The sequence below is a fragment of the Panthera leo genome, chromosome B3, assembly GCF_018350215.1.
Source record: "Panthera leo isolate Ple1 chromosome B3, P.leo_Ple1_pat1.1, whole genome shotgun sequence".
Taxonomy (NCBI): domain Eukaryota; kingdom Metazoa; phylum Chordata; class Mammalia; order Carnivora; family Felidae; genus Panthera; species Panthera leo.
Genome location: NC_056684.1, coordinates 341,516 through 356,230, shown reverse-complemented (window position 1 = coordinate 356,230; position 14,715 = coordinate 341,516). Strand labels below are relative to the sequence as shown.

The window sequence follows — 14,715 nt, the reverse complement described above, 5'->3', positions numbered from 1 at the left end:
CGTCAGGCCTCACGCTCGCCCCTGCCTTGCAAACGCCCCACGGCTGGGGGGGGGGGGGGGGTGCCGGCAGCCATAGGGTCTCGGGAACTGCACCCCACCCCCCCCACGGCGGCGGCCCCCAGTCCGCTCCAACCCCCTCAAAGACGCCGCAGCCCACCTCTGGCCGCTGCGCGCCCCCCTGCCATTACCGCACAGAGGGCGGCCACACCCCTGGGCGCGGCAGGGCGCGGAGCCCGGGACGAAGCTGGCTCAGTCCCACCCCTCGGGGCACGGTTCCCGCCGGCGCGACCCCTCGGGCTGTCTGGTCTTCCGCAGGGCAAGGCGGCGGCCCCGGACGCCCAAGCCCCCTTCCCAGCCCCCAGACATGGCCCGGGGCGGCGATCAGAGCTGGCGTCCCCGGGAGTCGGACGGGCAGCCGGAGGAGCGGACCGCCCAGAACAGCAGGTGGGCCGGCGGGGTCTCGCGGGGTGGGGTGGGGTGGGGCAGGGCGAGCCCGGGGCGGGGGGCGTCGGGAGTCAGGTGTCCAGTCCAGCTCCGGGTGAGCGGGGGATCCGCAGCCGGAGGCTGGGTGACACAGACGTCGGGGGTCAGGGGCCGAACGAGCCGGGCGCGGGCGCTGAGCACCGGGTCAGTCGGCCGTCGGGGATCCGGCGTCCAGCTCCGGGCGAGCCGAGGGCTTCGGGGGCGGGGCGAGCCGGGCGCGGTGGCAGAGCACCAGTGAGTCGGCCGTCGGGGGTCGGGGTCGGGGTCGGGGTCGGGGTCGGGGTCCCGGCCGCGCGCCCGCTGCCCCGCCCGCCCGGGCGCCGCCGGAACCTCCGCGAAGGTTCTGGGCCTTTGTGGCGTCACCGTCTCCTCGCGGAACCTTCCGCCGGCGCCGAATAAAACCCGCGGCGGAGGCGCCGGAGGCCGAGTGCGGCGGCCCCGGGCGGCGGGCGGCGGGAGCCCAGGGCGGCGGCGGCGGCGGCAGCGGCGGCGGGAGCCGGAGCGGGAGCGGGAGCCGGAGCGGGACGCGCGGGCGGGCGGCGGGTCGTCCGGGGGGCGCTGACCGGCCTCGCCCGCCCCGCCCCGCCCGCAGAGCCAAGATGGTGAAGGAGACCCAGTACTACGACATCCTGGGGGTGAAGCCCAGCGCGTCCCCGGAGGAGATCAAGAAGGCCTACCGGAAGCTGGCGCTCAAGTACCACCCGGACAAGAACCCGGATGAGGGCGAGAAGGTGCGGCGGGCTGGGGCCGGGCACTGGCGGCGGTCGTCGGCGGGGCCGGGTCGGGGTCCGGGGGCTGGGGTTGTGGGCCGGGGCTGGGAGCCGGGGGCCGGGGGCTGGGGCTGGGGCTGGGGCCGCGGTCGCGGTCGGGGCCCGGGGATAGGCGGCGGGGGTCCGAGCTGCGGCGGGCCTGGGCTTCCGTCGGGGTCGGGTCGGGTCGGGTGCAGGACTAAGGCTGCATCGAGGCTGGGGCCGGGGTCGGGGACAGGCGGTGGGGTCCCGGACTGGGGTTGGGGCCCAGAGGCTGGGGTCGGGGCGGGCATAGGTGGCTGGGGCCCGGGGTACGGCGGGGGTGGGGGCGGGCTCGGCGACAGGCCATGGGGGGGGGGGGGGGGGGCTGGGGTCCGGGACAGGTTGCTAGGGCCCTGGGCTGGGGTTGGGGACAGGCACCTGGCCACGGGCTGCGGGCTGCTGTGGAGGCTGGAGTCGGGGTTGGGGCTCAGGGGCTGCAGCTGGGGTCCTGCCGCGCATAGGGGGCGGGGGCCCAGGCTGTGGCTGGGCTGGGGTCAGGGTTGGTGGCAGGGAAGCCTGGTGGGCACACCGCTGGAGGGAAGTTCTGCAGAAGGGCAGCCAGCAACCCAGTGAACTGAGGCACACGGCACCAGAAGTTTGCGCGCTCGCCAGGAGCAACTGGGTTGAACTGTTCCGTGCTGATCCCTTGACGCACAAACCCCAGGGGTGAGTTTCTCGCTAGGACCTGAGACAAACCCGGTGTCAGTCAGCTGAACCGCTGGCCAGATTTGGTCTGTGTGCCTCTCTCCTGTCAGGCATTGAATAATCATATCTACTAAGCAGGAACCGAGAGATCTCTGCCCAGATACATCATTTTGCGGGAATATTCCAGGTTTTCTGTGACAGATGACCCACAGTTGATTCCAAGTGTCGATAATAGGCTGGAGAATTCTGTAATAGGCACCTGAATTCAACTGTTTGCTGTTCCTGGGAACAGAGCCGGCCTCCTTGGGCTCACTATGCACCTGACCGGGGACTGGAAGGACCGCACGTGGATCCTTGGGACAGTCTGTTGGCCTGGCCACTCCTCCCTCCACTTTCTGCCACTTTCTTAGGAAACTTTGTGTCCGATGACGTTGGGGAGGTGGACTTTTGTAGTCGCTGGCAGCACGGGCTGTCACCCTTGAGGCCGCAGGCACCCATCCAGCACTTGGACCTGTGGCACCGTGGCTAGTGTGAGTGCCCGCCTGTGTTCCCTGCCCCGTGCAGGAGGAGGCTCCTTCAGGAAGGTTGGCCGGTGGCAACAGTGATAGAATATTTATATTTAGCCACATGTGCCGAATGTGGCTGTCACAAGCTTAACATGCTTTCCTCCAAGACCGTTTTGTCTTGTCACTCACTCGAATTCTTTCCTCTATATTTAGATGGCTTACTGTAGCTTTGAAAGTCACCGGCTTTCTGCACGGCGTTGGTGTCTCATAGACGTGCTCCCAAGTTTGCCGTGGCCCGTTTCTGAGACTCTCCCTTAATGAGAGCGTAGCCGGGCTTCTCACTCGATGTTTCAGAGGCTGGCTAGAGGCAGCCTGGGGGAAAGCCTCCTGACCCCAGTTTCAGGTCAGGTCTCCTGGCACTTTCCAGGAGTGAGTTCATGACCGTGTGCGCACAGCTGGACTGACTGTGCCATTGCTGTCCCGAAGCTGTTTTAAACTGGACCCGAGCTGTCCCACGTTCCCGTAGGCGTTGTCCTGTAGAAACCCGTCCCACAGCTTATTTTCAGGCACCACATGGGTGTCCCGTAAATGAGTCTCTTGATGGTGAAGTCTGGTACGTTCCTCTCTGTCTGGAGCAGGGGTTCCGTGATGTCCCCCGTCCCCGCCTTCCATGAGGGGGATACGGGGATACAACCCTTCAGTTTGGTTGTCGGCTGAAGCTCTGGTGGGCTGCCTCTGACCCAAACTCTGAGTCACCGGGCTGGTCTCCTGCACCTGTGCTCGCCATTGCACAGTCACGGGCCCGGTGTCTGGCTGTGGGTGGATGGATGGGGGGGGGGGTGTGCATGCCCTGTAGGGGGCGGTTCCGGAGGGAAGGTTTTGCAGTGGAGGGGGCATCGGGCACTCCGTGAAAATTGGGTCGGAGATCACAGGGGGCGAGGAGACTGGACACAATTCATAGAAACTCTGTGCCATAGGGTTCCCTAGACTCACTCATTCTTCACCAGATGCTTCCTTCCTGGGCCTCTTGTGTGCTGGGCACACTGTGTAGACCTTGTGTTGTCTGCTCAAGTCTGTGTGCAGTTCTCACCTACTTGATTTGTCACAGGTAGAGTCTTTATTTTCTTCCCAGGTTTGTCGCTGTATTATTAATGTCTCTTGAAAAATAGATGAAGCCGGTCTTTCCGCCCTGCAGGGAGACCGCTAAGATGGCCGTTGGCCTTTGTTTTGGGCCCTGTTGTCCTGTGTTGCTAAGCACCGGGCGGCCGTGTTTGTCGTCAGGTGCCCTGTGGAGTCCGCAGTCCCCTCGTCCCGCCAGCTTTCCATGGGCCCTTCTGGCGGGACCAGTAAGCCAGTCCCTCTCGGGCAGAGCTGGGGGCGTCTGGACTGCTACCCTGATCAGCTTGAGATGCATCCCGTCTTTTGGCCCATTGCACCGTAAATTTTAGTTTGGATTGTAGATTTTCAAGTTGAAAAATCATAAAAGACAGCATAACAGTACAGGAAATACCAGAATGTAGAGAAAAACCACCTAGTACACGTCACCCTAACTGCCGTGACGGTGCCTCTTTGCAGGCAGCTCTTTCCGGGGGGATCAGACGTGGTCATCCTGGTACATTTTTTTCTCGCTACATGGTATTTTATCAAAAGTACTTTTCCAAGTTGAGACATCATTCCAGAGCCATTTTTTCCTCGCTGCACAGTAATCTCCTTAAGGTGGGTGGCGAATGATCGCAGACTGAAAGGTGAGCCGGTCGGAGCCCGAGTGTCCAGCGGTGAGGCGAACCTGAACTAGGGTCTAGAGTGCTGCAGCTCGGGGGGGGGGGGGGGGGGGGGGCGGTGACGGGCTGGTAGAAGTGGGAGCCCCCTCCCACGTGGGACACGGCCTCCCGGACAGGCCGTCGCTTCTGCTTCCTCAGACTAATCATGGGGTCAGTTAAGTCTGGGTGCCTTTCAGGCATCCAGGATATTTGGTGAGTGCTTCCTGTGGAAATTCTCAGGGAGCATACCTAGTCCCTGACACACAGGCCCAGGAACTCGGGTGGGGGGGGCGCCTGGTCTCCCTGCTGTCAGAGCTAACGTCCCGGGCACCTAATCCCCACACTCTGCTGTGCAGAGCGGTGGTCGTGACTGGTGCCTGCTGCTTTGCAGAAATGTGGAGAATTAACTTGGCAGAAGGTCTGGCTGCCTGGAGTAGGATCTGATGTCCCTTGAAGACTTAATTTTTAAAATTACCTAGTTACTAGCTGTCATTTGTTGATTAGGTACGTGTTAGATCTCTACCCGGCATCTGTAACACAAGAGGAAATGTAGTACTTCTATCAAGATTTACAGGCGTGTGTATTTTAAGTTTATTTAGAGAAGGTGCACACACACTCATGTGCAAGCAGGGCGGGGGCAGAGAGAGCGAGAGTCCCAGGCAGGCTGCGCGCTGTCAGCACAGAGCCCGACTCGGGGTCGAACCCACGAACCGTGAGATCGTGACCTGAGCCGAAATCGAGTCCGACACTCGACCGGCCGAGCCCCCCAGGCGCCCCCGTGCTTGTGGCTTCATAGCACGTTTTCTTTTCTGTGTGTTTTACGGAGGCAGCTGCCTTACGGGATATTCACGTAGAGCCTTGTCTCAGACCGGGGAGTGCCCCTGGAGGGCCGGGACCCCGCGTCCCGTGTGCATTTCTGAAGCCCCACCAGAATCAAGCCGTGCATCTAACGAGTACCAAGTGCCTTCCACACGCCACGCGTCCCTCTGGGTCCCAGCAGGGGACGAAGCTGTCCCAGCTGCAGTGGGGGTTCGGTCGGAGGATACGTGCGGTCTGGCCTTGGCGCCCCGCGGCCCGGGCCGACTCACTGGGGCGCCGGCAGGCGGCATGAGCACGAGAGGCGGGACACGGGCGAGGTCGCGGCGGTCGCCTCTGCGGAGCGGGCCTGGGGTGTGGCGAGCACGGATGCCCTGGAGATACTTTATATTGTCCTAATTTTATGTTGAAAGCTTGCACACACGGACGGAAAGATGGAGATAGGAGTGTGAACACGCGCGTTTCCTTCACCAGCTTCTCGCACTGTAAACGTGTCACTGTGTCTGCTCTACCTGTCTCTTCACGGTTACCCGAAGCTGCAGCCGCGTGAGCTCTCGGCCCAGAAACTTGGCAGGTCTCGCCGAGGAACACCCACATCCCCGCACGGATCAGCCGTACGCCTCTCCCCCGAGGAACAAATTCACATGTCTCCACTTGTCCCAGTGTCTTCTCTAGCCATCGTTCCCCAGTCCAGGGTCACAGTGCATTTAGTTTTCTAGAACGTCTTTCAGTTGGGGTTTTCTGACATTTTTTTTAATAACTGGTTGCCAGTGACACAGTTTCGGCAGGAAGGCGACGCGTGGGGTGTTTCGTCCACTTTGGGGCCTTGGACGCAAACATTGGGAGGCAGATGAGATGTGAGGAGAGAGGTTTTGGTGCTGGCGGGAGGCGAGATGGGGAGCCCGAGGGCAAGGTCAGGAGGACAGATGCATGGGGACAGGTACGTGTGGGGACAGCTGCGCGTGGGCACGGGTGCACGCACGGACGTCTGTAACTGAGTTTCGTGCTAGGGAAGCGGGGAAGCTGCTCCTGAGCTGGGAGGCGGCTGCACCCGGGGGCCGGGGGGTCGGGAGCCAGGGTGCTATCTGGTGGTAGGTGGAGCCCCGGGCGGCCGAGGCTGGAGGAGCTCCCCTCGCTCTCCCGAGAGGCCCTGCCACCAGCCCCTCACTCGGCCCCGTTTCCCGGAGAAGCCAGGTTCCGGAGGGCGCAGGCTGCTGGCGTCGGGGGACCAGGTGCAGAATGTGTCTGCCGTGAAGTCTGTGATGGTGGGTGTGCCTCACAAAGTCCTCAAACGTCCTCTCTCTCATTGTAATCTCTCTCTCTCTCTCTCTCTCTCTCTCTCTCTCTCTCTCTGTCTCTCTCGTTTCATCTTAAAGTTTAAGCTCATATCCCAGGCATATGAAGTGCTTTCGGATCCAAAGAAAAGGGACATTTATGACCAGGGTGGTGAACAGGCGATTAAGGAAGGAGGCTCGGGCAGCCCCAGCTTCTCGTCACCCATGGACATATTTGACATGTTCTTTGGTGGCGGGGGACGGATGGCAAGAGAGAGAAGAGGTAAATACTTGTTGAAGACGTTCGGCAAATTTTATAGTTTTCAGATCATACGTGTTAATGGAATCAAGACGGGTTATGCCTTAACAGGGCACACACGTCATGTTTGGGGGTCGCTAGCTTTAAATGGTTCACCCCTTAGCGGGTATCCAGGCACCTGGAATGTCTCAGCACGCGTACCACTGACCTGACACCCTCCAGACACGACCTGAAAGGGAGCAAGCGCACTGGCGGCCAGGAAGGAGGTTCATCTTGGCCTCTGCTTCTCTGTCCTTGGGGTCAGGCCTCTGAGTGCCCTGAGGGACATAATGGCACCTGCTGTCTCTGCCCCTTGTCTGGCCAGGGGCCCTGCGCTCTGTGTGGCTGGCACTCTGCAGTGTGGCCTTGTTTTCTCAGCCCGCTCCAATTTTTCAGGTGACACGATTCACCCCCTTCTCTCTGGAACGTGTTGTGGGTTAGCGGCTTCATCCCCGGGGGCTGCAGGAGGGACCGGCCTTGGCTGAGTGGCCCCAGGCTGCTGTTTCTGATTCTGGGATTTGCTTTTCCACCTCGTCCCTCCCACCAGGCTGTGTCCTCTGCCGCCTCTGTTAGCCGTGGTCTCGAATTGCCCCTTCCCCCTTCTGGTTCCCTGTCGATGATCTGCTTTGGACCCTGAAACCAGATAGATAGCCAAGCTTGTTAAAATCCTGGGTAAAATCGGAAGAAGCAAGCTCTGCCTTGGAGTTTAAGAGGGGTGGTTTGGGTCGGCAAGAGGCCCTGGGGGAATAAGGGGGTTTTGTTTTTACATTATGACAGACCCTGAGCTTCAGAAGCTTGGCTGTCAAGTCTTGAACACAGGGAGCCGAAAATCACGCGGAGGTTAGGAAAGTCTCCCCCCGTGGTCTGGGTGTGTAGCCGCTCCCGTCAGTGACGTTATGGACACGATTAAAACCGTGGGTGCCCTCACTGCCCCGAGATGAACCACTTCACGCCCTGAATCAAGTTGTGTCTCAAAGTTGACGGCCAGGCAACGGCAGCTTGTCTTGGGGATTGTGAGGGTCCCACGGGCAGCAGGGGAGCGGGGTCTTGTCTTGGGGAGCGTGAGGGTCCCACGGTGGGGGGGAGGTTCCGACCCTGTGAGTCACCATAGACTCCCACCCCAAAGATGCAGGGGAGAGTTCCCACTTGGCCACAGACGACAGAAGGGCTCAAAGAGTAGAGAGCATTACGCTCGGGGGAGAGTAGAATTCCAGTTAAAGTGCCTAGACTGCTGGTCCTGCCTCCCCTGTGCGGGAGGGGCCCTGTCGTGGGGAACAGCAGCGACCCCAGGCCGGGTCCCCCAGCGATCGCTCCGTCCTCAGGGGGGTGCTGAGAAAACAAAGACGGGAAGTCGTTTTGTCCACATCTATCAGTCGCTGGCCAGAATCGGTTCCGGCTGGCAGAGGCCCGGAGGCTGGGCCGGTGAGATGGGAGCACCGACAGAATGAGTGATGGGTGTGGCTCTGGGGTCTGGAGGTGCCCGCATCGGGGGTCCCGTGGGCACGTCTAATACCATATTCCCAGGTGTTCTTTCTCCCTCTCCTAAGGCAAGAATGTTGTACATCAGCTGTCTGTAACTCTCGAAGATTTATATAACGGAGTCACAAAGAAGCTGGCCCTCCAGAAAAACGTAATTTGTGAAAAATGTGAAGGTAAAAATTAACGTTTGAATGAGTCACATAGGTTTGATCCCTTAGAGGACGAAACAGTTCTGGTTTACAGTTCAGAGGAAAACACTTGATTTTTTCAAACATAAGGGTCAAACAGATGGCAAACGTGTTACTCTGCCCTGTACACTTTTTATATGGAGTGACTTTTTTTTTAACGTGTTAATTTAAAAAATTTAAAAGTTGGGTGCCTGGGTAGTTCAGTCGGCTAAGCATTCGAAGCTTGACGTCAGCCTGGGTCTTGATCTCGGGGTTGAGTCCAAGCCCTGAGCTGGGCTCCATGCTGAGTGTGGAGGCTAATTAAAAAAAAAAAAAAAAAAAAAAAAAAATTAAAGTCAAGATGATTCACCTAACTTAGGGGTCAGCAAACTTTTTCTGTAAAGGGCTAGATAGTAAGTGTTTCAGGCTTGTGGGCCGCATGGTCTCTGAGGACCATTCAACTCTCAGTGTGCCAGCAGCCGTTGGCATAAATGAGCAGACGTGCCCGTGTTCCAGTGAAGCTTTGTAAAACCAGGCAGCTGGGCATAGTTCACCGCATCTCGAGTTGTTTTTTTTATTTTTTAATGTTTATTTTTGAGAGCGAGAGAGCGGGAGCAGGGGAGGGGCAGAGAGAGGAGGAGACAGAGAGTCCGAAGCAGGCTCCAGGCTCCCGGCTGTCAGCACAGAGCCCGATACGGGGCTCGAACTCACGAACCGTGAGACCATGACCTGAGCTGAAGTCGGACGCTCAACTCACTGAGCCACCCAGGCGCCCCACGAACACAAGTTTTAAAAACAGGATTTTTCAAGAAAAATAGTATCTGGTGACCTCGGACGCACGTTGTCCTGAGTCGGCCGAGCTGGGGAGCCACCCCTCCAGTTCTCGCAGCCGGGCCCACTCGGCCACCTGTGGGCAGGGGCAGAAGAAGACACGGCTGAGGAAGCCCGAGGGATGAATTGGCTTGGTGTGGCCGGGACCGCGAACCTTTGCGACCCCACGTTTATGTCTGGATGCTACCTGCTCGGTTAGAATCGCCCAGACTTTCCCGCATTGCTCTCCGTGACTGTAAACAGTCCAGTCCCCCCGTGTCCCCCGTGCCCTGGTGCCCAGCTCTGCTTCCTGCCCTCCCCCCCCCAGGTGTTGGCGGGAAGAAGGGCTCTGTGGAGAAGTGTCCCCTGTGCAAGGGCCGCGGGATGCAGGTGCACATCCAGCAGGTCGGGCCGGGCGTGGTGCAGCAGATCCAGACCGTGTGCGTCGAGTGCAAGGGCCAGGGCGAGCGCATCAGCCCCAGGGACCGCTGTGAGATCTGCGGTGGCGCCAAGGTGACCCGTGAGAAGAAGATCATCGAGGTACACGTTGAAAAAGGTGAGGCCGCCCAGCGCCGCTCGCCGGCTGGAGGCGCTTCTCGGTGCCGACCGCAGGCGCGTGCTGGCGTCGGGAAGGGAGGTCTGTGATGCTGCAGATACTCGAGGGGCCCCGGATGTGCCCGGGACCCTCTTGCCCCCGCAACCCTCTTGCCCCCGCAACCCTCTTGCCCCCGCTCGTCCCCCCACGTCCTCCCGCCGTCCCCTTCACCTGCCTGTTTGCTTGCTGAGGTCTGCTCCCTCGAGACCAAAACAACCCCCTCTCTAGGGCTTTCCAGCGCTCTGAGAGTCACTGGACCTTGATTTTGGTCGGTTGTCCTCCCGCCGTCCTCTAGCGATTCCTTTAGAGTCACTGGGAGGATCCTGGCGAACGTGGGCCGCAGAGCTCGTGCGCGTGGGGCCGCTTGCTCCTTCTGCACGTGTCCCTCTGCTGCCTCGGATCCTCCTCGCCCCCGCCTTCCCCTGCCGTCTGTTGTGCCTGCGCCATCGTTAGAAGGCCTTTTTCACGGTTAGCGGTTCTCCGTGGATTATTCTGTGGATTCCTAATCCGGTGAATATATGCTACATGAGAGATGGGACCAAAGCGCACAACTCAATACCCAGACTGACAGATGTTCTTAAAGGACTTCTGTTTAAGCATCCTGAACCCTGTGTCCACGTGCACGCGGCCCCGGAGCCGCGCCCCACGCGTGCAGCGAGAAGGCCGCGTGTGCGCGGTGGTGGAGGGCATTCCCGCTGCGCCATGTGGTGGGGTGGGGGGCGTGATCCCAGCCACCGCTCTGGTTCCCTCCAAGTTGGGAGGTTTGATGAGTAAAACCCCGAGAGGGCTCTGTGCCACCTTCACAGCTGTGTAGGAAGCATGGTTTTTAAGAGAAGTGCTAATCAGTAAGGATGATGTCTCACAGGTATGAAAGACGGTCAAAAGATACTGTTTCACGGAGAAGGAGATCAGGAGCCTGAGCTGGAGCCTGGCGATGTCATAATTGTGCTTGATCAGAAGGATCATAGTGTCTTTCAGAGGCGAGGCCACGACTTGATCATGAAAATGAAAATTCAGCTTTCTGAAGCCCTCTGTGGCTTCAAGAAGATGATAAAAACGCTGGACGATCGCGTGCTCGTTATTACGTCCAAGGCAGGTAATGTTTCGGACGTGTGTCCGTCCCTGCTGTGCTGACTGCGTATGACATTGCTGGCCGCTAGCCTGGCTTCACGCTGGGGGTGGGGGACTTCCGTCACGCAAGTTAGCGTGACTTCATTTTCCCTAAGGTCAAAGTTCTTGCCAACGACTTGGGAATTTTGTGAATTTTTAAAATACTCCCCTAGAAGGAAACAGTCGGGGGGAGGAGCCTCAAACAGGAATCTTGAGGTCCAGCACTGTAACTGGGACCTGCCAACTTAAGCTTTTAAAAATTAGTTTGGTAAGAAAACAGCTGATAACATGCTGTGGCTGGCTCATCACGTGTCCCCATAGCCGCCGCACTGTTGACTACACGTGGGAGACGTTTTATTTATTTTTTTTTTTTTTAATTTTTTTTTTCACCGTTTTTTATTTATTTTGGGGACAGAGAGAGACAGAGCATGAACAGGGGAGGGGCAGAGAGAGAGGGAGACACAGAATCGGAAACAGGCTCCAGGCTCCGAGCCATCAGCCCAGAGCCTGATGCGGGGCTCGAACTCACGGACCGCAAGATCGTGACCTGGCTGAAGTCGGACGCTCAACCGACTGCGCCACCCAGGCGCCCCTGGGAGACGTTTTAAAGTAGAAATTTCCCGAGAAAAAGACGTTGCCTGTCAGCTTAGCCACGGATGCTCCCACAGACCTGCCCGTCTGCACACACAGGGGGCCCTCCCAGGACCACGGGACCACGAGGGTCCTGCAGGGCCCGGGCCCCCAGCTTGCATACGGACAGCAGGCTCCTCTGGGCCACATCCGTGTGGGCAGCAGGGCGCCTCGCAGGAAGGGCCATGGGAGGACGGCAGGGGAGGGGCTGGGCCAGGGACCATCCGTGTCAGAGCACGTGTGCACAGGTGTGGCCAACACACCCAGGCTCCCTCCACCCCCTCTCGGGCCGTGAGCAGAGCGGCATCTGGGGTTTAGGGCTGCAGGGCCAGGCTGGGGCTGGGCTGGGACCTGCCTGTCCAAGGGCGGTGGCAGCCGGCACTGAGACCCTAAGGTGTGGCGTAGAGAGTGGACCCCAGAGCTCCCTGCCGGTCTCCCCTCTGCCGGCTCTCGCTCGCTTCCCTCTGTGGCCTTGTTCTGTTTCTGTCGCTTTCCTCCTCCTGCTCTGCGTCCCCCTTCTGTCATAGAAGCGTATGGAATTAGATAGCCAAGCCTTCATCAGAGTTTCTTCTTTCTGAACTTTGTGTTTGGAAACAATTTCAAACCAACCACAAGTCGTAAAAGTAAAAACAGTACAAGGACCCCCTACGTGATTTGCCCATTGTTAGCATTTGACCGTTTGATCGTTTGTTGTGTGTGTGTCTGCACATAATCAAGCCCCACGGCGTAAGGTGACACTTGCGACTCCTCCCCAGGTCGCGTTCCCCCTGGCTTGGCTTGGCGGGGAGGCTGAGGCTCCCAGGGCCCCCGGCTAGCAGCGGTGAGCAGGTGCGGGTTCATGACCTGCTCACAGGGCCCCCAGCTGATGGCGGTGCTGCTGGGCTGGTGGCTGTGTCACTTCCGGGAAAGCTCGTCCTGGGCCACAGGGTCGGGGGTGGGTGACATGGGACCAGGCCCAGGGAAGACTCCCCCCACCCCCGCCACCTTGCTTAGTTACAAGGAAGGGCCGGGGCTCCGGAGAGCCATCTGCTAGAGACTTCTCTTATTTCTTTTTGCATGTTTCTTCTTTTCTGCGTCCTGTCCTTTTTTCTTTTACCGTCTCTCCTTGTTTGGGCTTATTTCTTGTGGCTTCGCTGCTTTCTCCTCCTCCTGTTGCCGGAGTGCAGACGCTAGGATCCGCGAGGAAGGTGCCCCGGGAGCGGCCCACTTGTCCTCTGTCTGCCTCCTCCCGTGTGTGGCTTCCCGGCCCCCAGTTAGAGGCGGAAGCGAGAGGGGAGGAGTGGAGACAGAAGAACTTGCCACCAGACAAGCCCATGGGAGGCCCCGCGCCGGAGGGCCCAGAGGGGTCCGCGACACGCTGCACGCGGCCTCCTCGGGCTGCTGACAGCGTTTGGTGTCTCCTCCGCCCCCGTTACTCCTTGTTTGTGCATTTGTGTTACTGAGCTGAGGAGCTCGCTTCTGTGGGGACCCAGCTCCTTCCTTCCTTCGCGTCAGGCGGGAGACGCCGCGCGAGGCTCGGGGGGCCTCAACGCCCGCGGTGCCTTCTGGAAAAGTAGCCGTGAGACCCCAGAGGCAGGTGGGCGGGTCGGGCTGCGGACACAGGCGCCCCCTCAGACTTGGGTGTTCTGGCTCCCGCTTCACTTTTAAACTGACCCCTTATGATGGGGGGGGGGGTGCCGCGAGGCTGTAGTGCCGCCAGGGTGCTAGGCCCCCCCCCCCCAAGGCCACCCCCATCTTCCTCCTTCCTAATGGAGCCTTTTGTGCGGCAGGGGAGGTGATAAAGCACGGGGACCTGAAGTGTGTGCACGACGAGGGGATGCCGATCTACAAAGCGCCCCTGGAGAAGGGGACTCTGATCATCCAGTTCTTGGTAAGTTCCCGCCTGTCCTCCGGGCCTGTCCTGGAGGTGTTGGGGGGTGGGGGGGAGCCGGGCGGGAACCAGCGCCGCTCCCTCCGGCCTCCCCTCTACAGGTCACCTTCCCCGAGAAACACTGGCTGCCTCCGGACAAGCTCCCCCAGCTGGAGGCCCTCCTGCCCCCTCGACACAAGGTGAGGGTCACGGACGACATGGACCAGGTGGAGCTGAAGGAGTTCGACCCCAGCGAGCAGGGCTGGCGCCAGCACCGGGAGGCCTACGAGGACGACGACGACGGGCCGCGGGCCGGGGTGCAGTGCCAGACGGCGTGAGCGGCGCCCTGAGTGTAAAGTTGGCACAATGAAAACGGCATCACCTCCCGGCCCCGTGTGTGGCGTGTCCGTGTGTGTGTCCAGCATCCTCAGCTGCCGAGTGTCGTCTTGGTTCTGTTCTTTCGGTTGTAACTTAAGTTATAGCTTAATTTATATTTAAATGTTCTGAGTGTGAATTACCTCTGGTCTGCATACGGGATCTGTTCATTTCCATTTTCAGGAGACTTTTGAGATGCCGGTTGGCCGCACTGACACTTTGTGCTTCTGGGGGCCTTGCCCCGGTGCCGGCGCCCGGCCCCCCTCGCAGGGCAGGCACCAGGGGCCTCGTCTGGGGCTGCCCCTGTGACATCTCCAGATCTAGATTCTTGAGGGCCCTCAAGAACAAAGGCACGTCCGTGGGCTGGACTGGGCTCTCGGGCCAGGCTCACGCCGCGTGGGCTGTGGGGCCAGCGTGGTGGCTACTGTCCCGTGGCTGGAATGGGGTGCGAGTATGGCCGTCTCTCCTGGAAGCTTCCTGGCCTTGTGGGGTCCGTGTTCCAAATGAAACACCACCATAGCTGTTTACTTGTGACCCCACACCTTGTTCTCTGTGGTTTTAATGATTTTTTGTTGACCGTCTTTGCTATGCTCCCACCAAAGTGCTTTCTGTAAAGAGAAGGAAGCCCTCCCGAGGGCCCCACATCCTCCGGCAGCAGCGGTGGGGGAAGCCTGGTGGGCCGGCCTGGGCGCCACGGCCCGGTCGCCTCTTCCCAGACCCGGCTCCCTGCTCTTTTGTCGGCTGCGTGGCGGAGGGCTTCCTGCTCCCGTGATGCTGCTTTGGCGAGAAGCGCGTGGACGGGCTCTGCCGTGCCTGCGGCATGGGCCACCGCTGTAAATGCTGGCCTGCTCCGAGGGACAACAGCTATTGCTTCACTCCCAGCAGGCCGACCGCAGCTCATGTTTAGGGTTGCCTCAGGCTCTAGCTGTTCCTGGCCCAGTCCTTCCATGGCGGTCAGGAGAAACTGCTCCCTAAGCCGCTGGGCGGGCTAAAGCTGAGGCCGCTCGTATGTTCCACCCTCCTTGGTTCGGCAGAAGCGGAGTTCGCCGCAGACCCGGGGCCGCCCCCAGCAGGGTCGAAGGGCACAGGAGGCCTGCGGCAGTCAGGGCGAGCGGCTGGGGGGACCA

The 14,715-nt window shown here is 60.0% G+C and overlaps 1 protein-coding gene across 2 annotated transcripts; it reads left to right on the top strand.

Annotated features, from left to right (window-relative positions):
• The first annotated feature begins 226 nt into the window (after window positions 1-226).
• Window positions 227-13,731, top strand: DNAJA4 (DnaJ heat shock protein family (Hsp40) member A4). Of its 2 annotated transcripts, XM_042940758.1 has the most exons (8): window positions 227-444; window positions 1,076-1,214; window positions 6,378-6,558; window positions 8,121-8,225; window positions 9,358-9,585; window positions 10,490-10,720; window positions 13,134-13,234; window positions 13,336-13,731. In XM_042940758.1, exons 1-8 carry the CDS (start codon window positions 365-367, stop codon window positions 13,549-13,551), a joined length of 1,281 nt encoding a protein of 426 aa, XP_042796692.1. In that variant the 5' UTR covers window positions 227-364; the 3' UTR covers window positions 13,552-13,731. The 2 variants fall into 2 exon arrangements, with proteins under 2 accessions (XP_042796692.1, XP_042796693.1); XM_042940759.1 differs by lacking the exons at window positions 227-444; window positions 6,378-6,558 and having other exon boundaries at window positions 1,128-1,214.
• Window positions 13,732-14,715: the final 984 nt, after the last annotated feature.